Here is a 12,656-nt window from a genome sequence, read left to right as displayed (position 1 = left end):
CTGATAGTACCCATATATAAAAAGGGAAATAAAACTGAATGTGAGAATTACAGAGGTATTTCCCTACTGAGTGTTCCTGGCAAGATCTATGCAAGTATACTTGAGAAACGGTTGAGAAGAATTGTGGAAGAAAAGCTTGGTGAAGAACAAGCTGGATTCAGGCCAAATAGAGGCTGTCAGGATCAGATCTTCACTTTACGACAAATAGTCGAGAAAGCATGGGAATATAACAAAGATCTGTATTTAAGTTTTGTCAATTTGGAAAAGGCATAGGACAAGGTGCCAAGAGAGAAGCTATTCAATACGCTGCAGTTATATGGTGTCAATGGGGCATTATATCAAGCAATACTTAGTCTTTATTTGAGTTGTGAGTCAGCAGTTAGAATTGAAGGAAGTACAGGAAGATGGTTTAATGTTAAATCTGGTGCGAGACAAGGATGTACATTATCCCCTCTGTTATTCATTATCTATATGGATCACATTATGAAGGAATGTGGTATTAAACCTGATATCAAAATTGGAGATGTTAATGTCAGCTCTTTGCTTTATGCGGGTGATGTTATACTTCTAAATAAATCCGCTACAAGTCTGCAAGATTCTCTGACTAAATTGAATAGCTGTTGTAATAGATATGGTATGAAGGTCAGCAATAAAAAGACAAAGACAATGAAAATAGGCAGAATCATTGAAAATGTCAACTGTGTTGTGAATGGAGAACCTGTGGAACAAGTAAAACATTTCAGCTACTTAGGCACAATTTTTACTGAAGATGGTAAACTAAATATAGAAATAGACAACAGAATCAGCAAAGCTGGTATCGTGGGAAGTCAATTGAATAAATTCATATGGAATAAGAAAGAAATTAGTCGGAACACTAAATTAGCTGTATACAAGACTGTGTTCAAACCAATTTTAACTTATGGATCTGAGAGCTGGGTCAGAAGTAAAACACTTGACCAAAGACTAGAGACCGCAGATATGAGAGTCCTGAGAAAGATTAGAGGCGTGAACAGATGGCATCAATGGCAATATCATATTAAAAATGAGGATATTAGGAAAGAACTTGACATTGTCAGCATCCAGGAATGCGTTAGCAGAGCTAATCTCAGATGGTATGGTCACTTAAATAGAATGGGAGAGGAAAGATTAGCAAAACAAGTGTTCTCTGCCAGGTTGGCAGGAAAACGACCCAGAGGAAGACCAAGATATAGGTGGATTGATACGGTACAAAGTGCCTTAGACGATCGAAATATAAGATCTGATAATGTTGGAGTCTTGACAAGTAACAGACTGATTTGGAGGAAAATTGTAGATAGGAAGTTAGTAATGATGTAATTTTTTTCATGTAGTACTGTCATATCCTGTACACCCCTTGAGGGTACATGGCAGGAATTTGATGATGATGATGAAGTAACCAAAAGCTTGATGGAATGGGAAACAGTAAACGAGAGAATTATAAAAGCCAGGTTTCATTCTAAATTTATCAAACTTTCTGTTGTGCAGGTTTATGACCTACTAATGATGCAGATGAAGAAATAAAAGAATGCTTTTATGAACAACTCCAAAAGCTAATAAATTCTATTCCAAAACATGATATGATAATACTCATTGGCGATCTTAATGCAAAAGTGGGAAAAGGGTCATGTGTAGAAGAAAACTCCTCAGGTTTTGAGGCTTGCAGAGACTGAAACGAAAATGGCATGATGTTTTTATCCTTTTGCGAAATGAACAACTTTGTCATAGGAGGAAGTAAATTTAAGCACAAAGAAATATATAAATTGACTTGGACCTCGTGACAGCAAAACAAGAAACTAAATTGATAATGCTGCGATAAATAGTAAATTTGTAAGATTCATGCTTGATGTGAGAGCCAAACATGATGCAGACGTTGGTTCCAACTACTTCTTTTTAGTGACGAAGTTGAAATTAAAATTTCAAAGTGTATTAAGAGAGGAAAGAAGGTCAAGAACTGCATTTGATAGTGGAAAATTAAAAATTAAAGAAACGAGAGAAGTTTGCTTTGGAGATAAAGAACCGATTCAATATATTAGAAATAGAGAAAATTCAAGATGTACCATCAGAAGATGACAAAGTAGAAGAATATTGGAAAAACTTCAGGAACACCTACAATGAAGTTGCTGAAAATGTAATTGGTAAACAAAGAAAAAAAAAAGAAAAACAAGAATGGTTAGCTGCAGAAGTTAAGATCATCGAAGAGAGGAAAAAGATTAAATCATTAATGAATAATACAAATTCATATTGATTATGAATTTGTATTATATTTATATTAGTCAACTTTATCAGATTATGAAACGAATCAATTGTAACAGAAAAACAACTCCTTCCTTCATTAGAGACAAATGAGGAAAGTTATTGATGATTGACTCCAAAATTGAAGCAAGATGGAGGGAATATTTTGATGAAACCTTGAATATAAAGGTAGATACAGGGTCTGAGCAGGTGCAAAATATGACAACTAGTGTAATACCCACTTTGAACATTTCCGAAGATAAAGTTTTGCTGAGCAAAGTCAAAGATACTCTGAGGGCACTAACTAACTAAAATTCCTCAACAATGAAAAGAAGTAGTAATTACAAAGCTTTAAAAGTAATTGAAATTTAGTAGCTTTTACAGGTAAGCTGTAGACTCAACTATACAAACATTATTTTAGAAATAATGAAAAGTTTGAAAAAAAGAACCAAAGCTTGGAGTCTCAATGGCAAACTCTGAAGAAAACAATTCATCTAGGGAAGTATGTAGTGAAGTTGCTGCAAGGATAGAAAAATAGGAACACCATGGTGGACAAAAGAAGTTAAAGAAGCAGTTGCATAAAAGAAGAAGCATACTGAAAGTTTCTTGCAAATAAGTCAGCAAATGCCTTAAAATAATACTGAGAAAAATGCAAGAGAGTGTTGCTATGTGTAAAAATGCAAGAAAGTTAAGCCCCCTCCATATGAGACCTGCTAACTCACCTTTAGTTAAAATAGACCAGATAAAGGTACCTCACGTCATGGACAGGAATCAAATCCAGGTCTTTCCGAAAGCATCTCGTCTATACCGACTGAGCTATGGAGGTTCTAACCTGTTGTCCAGCTATCAGTGAGCTAATAATAACTCCCTTGACAAGTCCATTTTACACTTCTACTCAATTCATTTTGTGCTAAAAATACTTGACTACCATAATCTCTCTCTCTCTCTTTATACCGAAATTATTACTATGTTGACTATCCCATTCCACCTTTTCCTTTCCTGTTTCTTACTCCTTCAAATTAAAATTTACAGTGAACCAAGCAGTTGACACTCATGCACTAAGAAAGATAATGGCTATAGGTGTGTATCATTTCATTCATGTAATTTCCAAACAAACTTTGTGTCCAGGCATATTGCTCCAAAATATGCCATTGCTGCTAATATAAATGAACTTTGTGCATTATAACAAGATGGATAGGAAATATTGACCAGTACACAGGAAATAGTTTAGAGGAAGTAAATTCCAGATGATTTGTAATAGAATACTTCAGGGTTTGGTGTTAGAGATAGAAGTTTCTGTAAGTTAGGGTCCTTCTTACAGACTATAACATTTAATTGCAAAGCACTTCTTCGTATATAATGCTTCTTAGCACACATGCTGAGTTGATTTTTGTGTTTCTTCTAACACGTTTAGAGCCAACTTAGTGTATTTGCTATTCAGATGAAGTATGTTTAATAGTTTGTTAAATGCAGTACTGACAAAGCATTGCAGTAGTCTTTCCTAAAGCACTTTTTCTGTACTGTCCTAACTCTTGCTTCCCATGTTTTCATTTCCATATATTCTATTTAATATTACTACTGATCCTTTTTGTAATCTGATAAGTCAATGTGGATCCATCAAAATAGGTAATAATTTTATCTTAAAGAAAACAACAATAATAATAATGAGATAATTGAGTTATTTTCTATATTTATTCCTTTTGTTAATGCTTTTAATTAGATGATAGCTCCCAGAGGCTGTGCTTATGTATGTATGGATAGAAGGCAGGATGCCTCAAGAGCTTTGCAGAATCTTAAGAATCTGAAATTGCAAGGTAGTTCAATAAAGGTATGGATAAAAAAAAAAAAGTGCAATATTTTTTACATTTTAAATAAAAAATAAAAGTGCTTATGTTATCTAGTTATTATTGTAAACAGTTTTCTTATTATATTTGTTTTGGTAAGAAATACTAAGGTCACAAAACTTTGCAACCACATATGACAGATTGATTTTAATTTATATTTGTACTCTTCTGAAATAACTAATTATTTTGCGCTGCTTTTTTTTTTATTATTGTTATTATTTATGGTTAAGAAATTCACAGAAATGAAATGCATAATGCTCCTTGCTTTCTTTAATAAATATAAAACTTACTGCAAAATTCAAAAGAGGAGTTGAACAGATTTAGATTGTTCGAAACAAAAATATCTAAAATAGATCGATATAAAAAAACATGTTACACTCCTACCATTTCTGCAAGAATCTTCCACATGATGTATGAACTTTATAAGGTAGAATGCTTGTAAGCATGATTTACAGTTTAGGCACATAATGCAGTGGTTGGCATATCTCTGTAGCACACATAGCAGCATATAACCATTGAAGGAAAGATGCTAATTCATAAAATTCATGATATCTAAGGAAATTTATGAGCTTTTCAACTTAGTTCATTGTTCCACATGGCGATGGAAAGATTTTCTTTATAGAATGTTTTTAATACCACAGAAACCTGGAAACTTGGGCAAATAATATGCAGTTTACAGCCATAATTGTTTCATGTCATAGCCCTCTTGAATTTTTGCACATGTTTCTGAGTTATTATTTTATCAATTGTTGTTATGGTAATGAATGCTATTAGATGACAAATGAATTCATTTAGCACTTAAGAATATTTTCTTTCTCTGGAGTAACATAAAAGATAAAATATATACATTAAAAGACAAAGGCATTTGTATCTGTAGTTTCTGTTTTATTTCTGAGTTCTCAGATCCATAAAGTAAAACTGGTTTGAACACTGTCTTGTATACGACTAATTTAGTGTTTTGACTGATTTCTTTCTTATTCCATATAAATTTATTTAGCTTACTTCCTACCATACCAGCTTTACTCACACAGACACTTCACATCATTGTCTATTTCTATAATTAATTGCCCATTCTTCACTAAAAATTGTGCCTAAATACTAAAATGTTTCACTTGTTGTGTAGGTTTTCTATTCCGGATACAGTTGAATGGAGAACCTATAGAACAAGTCAAACATTTAAGCTATTTAGGCACAATTTTTAGTGAAAATGACAAATTAAATATCGAAGTAAGCTGGTATGATGGTGAGTCAGCTAAATAAATTTATATGGAATAAGAAATTACCTAAAATACTCAACTAGCTATAATATACAAAGTGTTCAGAGTAGTTTTAAGTTAAGGATCTGAGAGCTGGGCTAGAAATACACCCTCTGTCCAAAAAGAAACCGAACTTTTCGAAAATAGAAGAAACTAGTGGCACCACCTGTTGTATCTTTTTGTTGTCGAAAGTAGAAACCTTCATTAGTGTTGTGTCAACTATTTATGACATTTGCTTCATTAGAACCCAAGTTATAGTGCTAAGAGTGACTGTGTGTTTTGACGAACGGTCGGAACATGAATTTTGGACAGAGAGCTGCGATTGACTTTGGTGTTAAACTTGATAAAAAATTTTACTGAAACACATCAAATGCTTCAAAAAGCATACGACGATGAATGCTTATCCTGCTGAAGTTTACGAGTGGTTTAAGCGATTTCAAAGTGGTTGCGAGACTTGAGGACGACGAAAAGCCGGGCCCTCCAAATGGACTGAGCGAAGCTAACATCCAAAAAGTGCGTGATTTCATCAAAGAAAATCTGAAATCATCCTTGAGATTGATTGAAGATGAATTGGGGATTCCAAAATCAACTGTGCTCAACATTTTGACCAAGGGTTTGGGTCTTCGTAAATTGAATTTGCAATTTGTTCCCCACAAGTTGACCAACGACCAAAAAATGTATCGAATTGAATGCCAAGGACCTCATTAAAACACTCATAAGGACTCAGACTTCCTTGAAATGATCGTTACTGGTGATGAAACATGGCATTTTGAGTATGAGCCCGAAACAAAATGCCAGAGTGCTGAGTGGACACCACTAGAAGAGGGACATCTAAAAAAAAGTCGCTTGGAGAAGTCAAAAGTAAAGACGGTGCTGATTTGTTTCTATGATTCCAAGGGCATTATCCACAAAGAATTCAGTCCACTTGGCCAAACAGTCAACGGTGAGTTTTATCTTGAAGTTTTGAAGCGGATGATAGCGAGAATTTGTCGCGTACGGCATGAATATCGTGATGCAGGCAGCTGGTCACTTTTGCACGATAATTCGCCATCTCATCATTTGAACATTGTGAGACAGTTTTTGAGCAAAACCCAAGTTTTTGTTTTGGGTCCCTCACTGTATTCACCTGATTTAGCACCCTGTGACTTCTTTATCTTCCCCCGACTTCATTTGCCGATGAAAGGAAATCAGTACGACACCATTGAAAACGTTCAAGCGGCAGTAACCACGACCCTCAACAGTATCCCAAAAACCAATAATAAAAAAACTCATTTAATGAATTAATAGACCTTGCCAATCTCTGTATCGAAGCTTAGAGAGAGTATATTGATTGAAATAAATGATTTCAATAATTATAATTGGCCTGTGTTTTATTTTCTATCAAAAATTCAGTTTCTTTTTGGACAGAGGGTGTAAAATGCTTGATCAGAGACTGGAGACCACAGGTACGAGAGTTCTGAGAAGTATTATTGGAGTGAACAGATGGCAGCAATGAAGATATTGGGAAAGAATGTGGTTATTGTTAGCATTCAGGAATGTGTTAGCAGACCTAATCTGAGAAGGTATGATCACTTAAACAAAATGGAAGAGACAAGATTTTCAAATCAAGCTCTTTGCCAGGTTGGCAGGAAGAAGACCTGGTGGAAGACCAGCATGTAGGTGGATTGATACAGTAAAATGTGCCTTAGAAGACAAAAATATAAGATCTGATATTGGAATCTTGATCGGAAGTTAGTACCGCATGTAAGAGTCACCCCGTTACTATCATGATATCCTGTACGCTCCCCTGAGGTTATGTATCAAGAATTTGATTATGATGATGAGTTAGTTACTCTCTACAGGCCATTGACCCACTTTGTACAGGTTAGTTCGAGTTTCATGCAACTTGGAACTTCATTTGAATCTCATCAGTGATACAAGTATGTTTTCTAGGTCTTTTCACTCTAGGCTGAATTAATCAGTCTCAGGCAAGATGGTGAGGCTTCTTGTAAACTTCAGTTTTTCCTCTCACAAAACACATATTCAAGGCCACTACTTGAAAAACACGAACACTTATTTGCCTTGGTGTTTTTGCCAAGCATAGCTGCCATTATCAATTTCCTGATATGTACAGTCAATTTAATTTGTTATTACCAATCTCCTATCAACAGTTTTCCTTCATATCAGAATGCTGACAAGTTTTTTACTTGTTAGCACTCTAATATTGGTGTATCTAATATTTCAATCTTCTAAGGCACGTCTGACTGAATCAATCCATCTAAATTTGGTCTTCCTCTGAGTTCTTATCCTTCCATCTTGGCATTGGATACCTATTTTCCTAATATTTATTCTCCCATTCTGTTTAAATGACCATATCACTTAAGATTAGCCCTGCTTACACAGTTTTGAATGCCAGCAGTGTAAAGTTTCTTCTAATATTTTCATTTTTAATATGATTCTGCCATTGATGCCATATGTTCAGGCTTCAGATTTTTCTCAAGTCTCATATCTGTGATCTGTGATGAATTGCTTTATTTCAAATCCAATGCTCAGATTCATAACTTGAAATGGTTTGAACATTGCCTTGTATACTGCTAGTTAGTGTTTAAATAAGTTTTGGTTCCTTAGATCGTAATATGCTTATCTCAAATATTAAGTCATATCAAAGGAGATGGCAAAGCATAGCCATTGCCAGTCTTTATCTGCAAATGAAGCTATGGTATATGATATGCTGCTGTACTGACCAGATCTTAAACATTCTAAGCTGGATAACTCCCTTAACTATTCCTTTTATAGATATATAGCTATACTTCATGTATACTGACATGTGGCCACAGATGAAGATTGCATTCCAACAATCTTAAATGACAGAGTATATACACTCAAGAATTCTAAAAATATAACTATTCAAAATGGCTTGTCCTAAGGCTTATCGAAAAGCATGAAATTAACTCTGTATTTAACAGTTGGATCGATAAACATACTACCTATTTTCACTATTGGGAAGGGCCATGAGAATGGTGAAATTTATCTAGATTTTTAATGCGGGTAATAAAACCCCACTATCTTATCTTTGCAACTAGAAGGAATCATAAGGGGGGAAAAAATGAAATTCCAATCAAGTCATTTATTTTCATTTCTATTACATTGACATAATTGCTATATCCCCATATATATATATATATATATCTTTGGGAGTATGGGAGTATAGCAGTTTTGCTAATACAATGTTAAATATATTAAATATTTATTAATTATTAAGTTAAATATATTTAAAGATGCATGTTGTTTTCATATATGTAAAGCAAGAAAATATTCAACATCTGTGACACCCAATAAAATTATGCTGCTGACTCTGTAGTAACTTAATAATATGTATATAAGGATATATGATCGACTAATTAAACCTTTTCTGTATATTTAGCCATATCCAGATAAGTGATATTTTATAGTTTGTGTTGAAGATTAAACAGTAAAATAATAAGATAATGTTCACTAAACATGACACATTGATGTAAACTAAAATGATAAATATGGAGTGAAAAGAAAACAAGACTTAATTCCAGTTTTGCACCCCCTTAAAACTTGAATAAATACTACATCTGCTGTAGCCATAACAAATTGAATGCAGAAGGTAGCTGAAATAATGAAGAATTCATTGGACAAGATTGGAAGACAAATAGGCCTATCTTTCTTCAAGGATGGGAACACAGGATACAACCTGCATTGTAGATGAAGAGTGGAACTGGAGAAGTGTTGTAGAGGAATAACTTATGCACTTATGGAATAACTTATGAACAACTGTACCGACATATAGGAATTGCTGTATTGTGATAAACTGTCAAGGAATCAGTTCTAAGACATGTTATATCCTTATAAGTTAGTTTGAAATTTTCAGTTCTGAAGGAAGAAATTAAAGTAAGCCATGATAATATGCAGACAAATATTGTCCATTTTACTAAATTTTATTTGACACTGATTAGCATTCACTTAAATTATTTTCATTAATACATGGAGAGGCTGTTATTACATTATGTTGCAAAAAATACATACACACATATTGCTTGAAATGCTGACCTCTGATAAATTATAGTGCTTAAGACGATATAAAAACAAAGGATCCATGCTAAATGATTTCATTTGTGTAATGTACAAATGGGAATGTGGTTTAGAGTTAAATAGACTTCCTCATCATCATCATCAAATTCCTGACATGTACCCTCAAGGGGTGTACAGGATATCATAATACTACATGAAAAATTTACATCATTACTAACTTCCTATCTACAATTTTCCTCCAAATCAGTTTGTTACTTGTCAAGACTCCAACATTATCAGATCTTATATTTCTATCGTCTAAGGCACTTTGTACCGTATCAATCCACCTATATCTTGGTCTTCCTCTGGGTCGTTTTCCTGCAAACCTGGCAGAGAACACTTCGTTTGCAAATCCTTCCTCACCCATTCTGTTTAAGTGATCATACCACCTGAGATTAGCTCTGCTAACACATTCCTGGATGTTGACAATGTCAAGTTCTTTCCTAATATCCTCGTTTTTAATATGATATTGCCATTGATGCCATCTGTTCACACCTATAATCTTTCTTAGGACTCTCATATCTGTGGTCTCTAGTCTTTGGTTAAGTGTTTTACTTCTAACATAGCTCTCAGATCCATAAGTTAAAACTGGTTTGAACACTGTCTCGTATACAGCTAATTTAGTGTTCCAACTAATTTCTCTCTCATTCCATATGAATTTATTCAATCGACTTCCTACCATACCAGCTCTGTTGTCTATTTCCATATTTAATTTACCATCTTCAGTAAAAATCGTGCCTAATTAGCTGAAATGTTTTACTTGTTCCACAGGTTCCCAGTTCACAACACAGTTGACATGTTCAACAATTCTACCCATTTTCATTGTCTTTGTCTTTTTAATTATTATTATTATTATTACGGGCAACTCCAGGGAGTCATTAGACTCATCGAGGGAGGCCCCAAATCATTTTCATCACAACTATTCGACATTCATACAGTATCTATCATACCTCGCCTTAAACTCATTCTTTGCTGATCTTCATATTTATGCTGATCTTCATACCGTATCTATTACAACAGTTATTCAATTTAGTCAGGGACTCTTACAAACTTGTAGCGGATTTATTTAGAAGTATAACATCGTCTGCATAAAGCAAAGAGCTGACATTAACATCTCCAATTCTGATATCATGTTTAATACCACTTTATAATCTGATCCATATAGATAATGTACATCCTTGTCTCACACCAGATTTAACATTAAACCATCTTCTTGTACTTCAATTCTAACTGCTGACTTACAACTCAAATAAAGACTAAGTATTGCTTGATATAATGTCCCATTGACACCATATAACTAGCGTATTGAATAGCTTCTCTCTTGGCACCTTGTCATATGCCTTTTCCAGATCGACAAAACATTAAATACAGATCTTTGTTATATTCCCATGCTTTCTCAACTATTTGTTGTAAAGTGAAGATCTGATTCTGCCAGCCTCTATTTGGTCTGAATCTAGCTTGTTCTTCACCAAGGTTTTCTTCCACAATTCTTCTCAATCGTTTCTCAAGTATACTTGCATAGATGTTGCCAGGAACACTCAGTAGGGAAATACCTCTCTAATTCTCACATTCAGTTTTATTTCCCTTTTTTATATATGGGTACTATTAGAGCACTACTCCAATCATTGGGAATTTGTCCCCCTGTCCAGGCTTTCTGAACTATGCAGTGCAGCCACTGCAAGACTCTTATACCACCATACTTCATCATTTCTTGTCGAATATCATCCACTCCTGCTGCCTTTCCACATTTCAAGCCTTTGATGGCTTTTTCTACTTCAAGTATGGATATGTATTCCCGACTGCATGCCTGGTCAGTGTTTTTTATCACTGTGCTGTCATCACTGCATGTTTCATTTAGCAAATTTTCAAAGTAATTACTCCATAATTCAAGGATATCTTTTTCTCCCATTTTCATGTCACCTTTATCATCTCTAACTCCTTTTACAGCACTCTTTCCTCCATTCCTAAGCTTCTTAAAAACAACCTCCAGAATATTTTGCCGCTTTCTTGATATTATTTTCTATGTTCTTGCGAAAGTCCTCTCATGACTTTCGTTTAGCTAGTTTTACACAGTGTTTCACTTTCTTACATTTGTCTCTGTACTCTCTAAGAGCAAAAGCTGACATTTGCCAGGAACTTTTGATATGCTTTCTTCTTTTCCTTCCTTTTGCTTCTTTAACTTCCTGTGTCCACCATGGAGTTCTGATTTTTCTAATCCTTGCAGACAACCTCTCCACATGCCTCTCTGGCTGAATCAGAGTTTTCTTCAAGGCTTGCCACTGAATCTCCAAGGTTTGTTTCCTGTTCTCAAACTTTTTCATTTTTTCTTCAATAATCTTTGTGTATTTTAGTCTACAGTTCACATCTGAGAGCTGCTCAACTTTTATTCACTTTAAAAGTTTCTTACATGTTATTCTTTTCAATATGAAATTCAATTTTATCCTGCTCAAGAGTAAATAGTGATCGCTTCCAATTTCATATCCTCTGTACACTGGTGTCCTGCACCAGTGGGAAAACATCACTATCAACAATAACATGGTCAATGAGACTTTTCTTATTCTTTGCCTCTTCTCTGAGAGTAGACCTCCACATAGCCTTTAAAGAAATGCGGAGAACCGACCAGGGCTTCTGACCTTATGTCCAATCCTCACCTTCTCATGGTGCATCCTTTTGGGTATCTACCTAGATACTGAACAAATAAGGATGGGCTGGCAATTTGGAATTTAGCCGACCAAATTGTTTTCTTATTGGCTTAAACCAAAATTGAAAATGATGGTACAACATGACAAAATTTCATGCCAGGTGGAGTGTAGCCTGGTTAAACAAGGCCCCTGTTGTTTTCACCAGGGCGAACAGCGAAAAGTCAGCTACTGGAACAAATCTGAAGCACACCCCAACTCCACATCATCAGAGTTAAAGATCAGTACTATCAACATAAGAAGCCTGAATGGCAAAGTAATGGAGCTACCTCAGGAATTAGATAAGTACCGGATCGACATAATAGGGGTGACTGAAACAAAAAAAGACAAAAACTGGTGTGATCTTTCTGAGCAATAAATACAAAATGTTATATTCAGGCAATGACAATCAAGGAAAAGAAGGCGTAGCCATAGTATTCAACACAAAATACGAGGCTAATCTTCTTGAATGGCAAGCAGTCTCAAGTAGAGTGATGTGGGCAAATATCAGAGTGGGGAATTGGACAATGAGACCTATTTGTGCCTATGGT

The 12,656-nt window shown here is 34.7% G+C and overlaps 1 protein-coding gene across 1 annotated transcript in view; it reads left to right on the top strand.

Moving 5' to 3' along the window:
* The window catches only part of Isha (Insulator su(Hw) mRNA adaptor), a 314,370-nt gene that overhangs the window by 186,401 nt on the left and 115,313 nt on the right, over positions 1-12,656 (top strand). Inside the window, exon 12 of the mRNA XM_090409621.1 lies at positions 3,971-4,078. Within this exon, the coding sequence (XP_090265747.1) occupies positions 3,971-4,078 (108 nt within the window). The remainder of the gene's footprint in view (positions 1-3,970; positions 4,079-12,656) is intronic.

Source organism: Typopeltis vanoorti, chromosome 19, assembly GCF_054136105.1.
Source record: "Typopeltis vanoorti isolate ZY-2024b chromosome 19, IOZ_Tvanoo_1.0, whole genome shotgun sequence".
In the NCBI taxonomy this organism is placed as follows: domain Eukaryota; kingdom Metazoa; phylum Arthropoda; class Arachnida; order Uropygi; family Thelyphonidae; genus Typopeltis; species Typopeltis vanoorti.
Note: the sequence above shows the minus strand (reverse complement) of the source record. Positions and strands in the feature narration are given on the sequence as shown.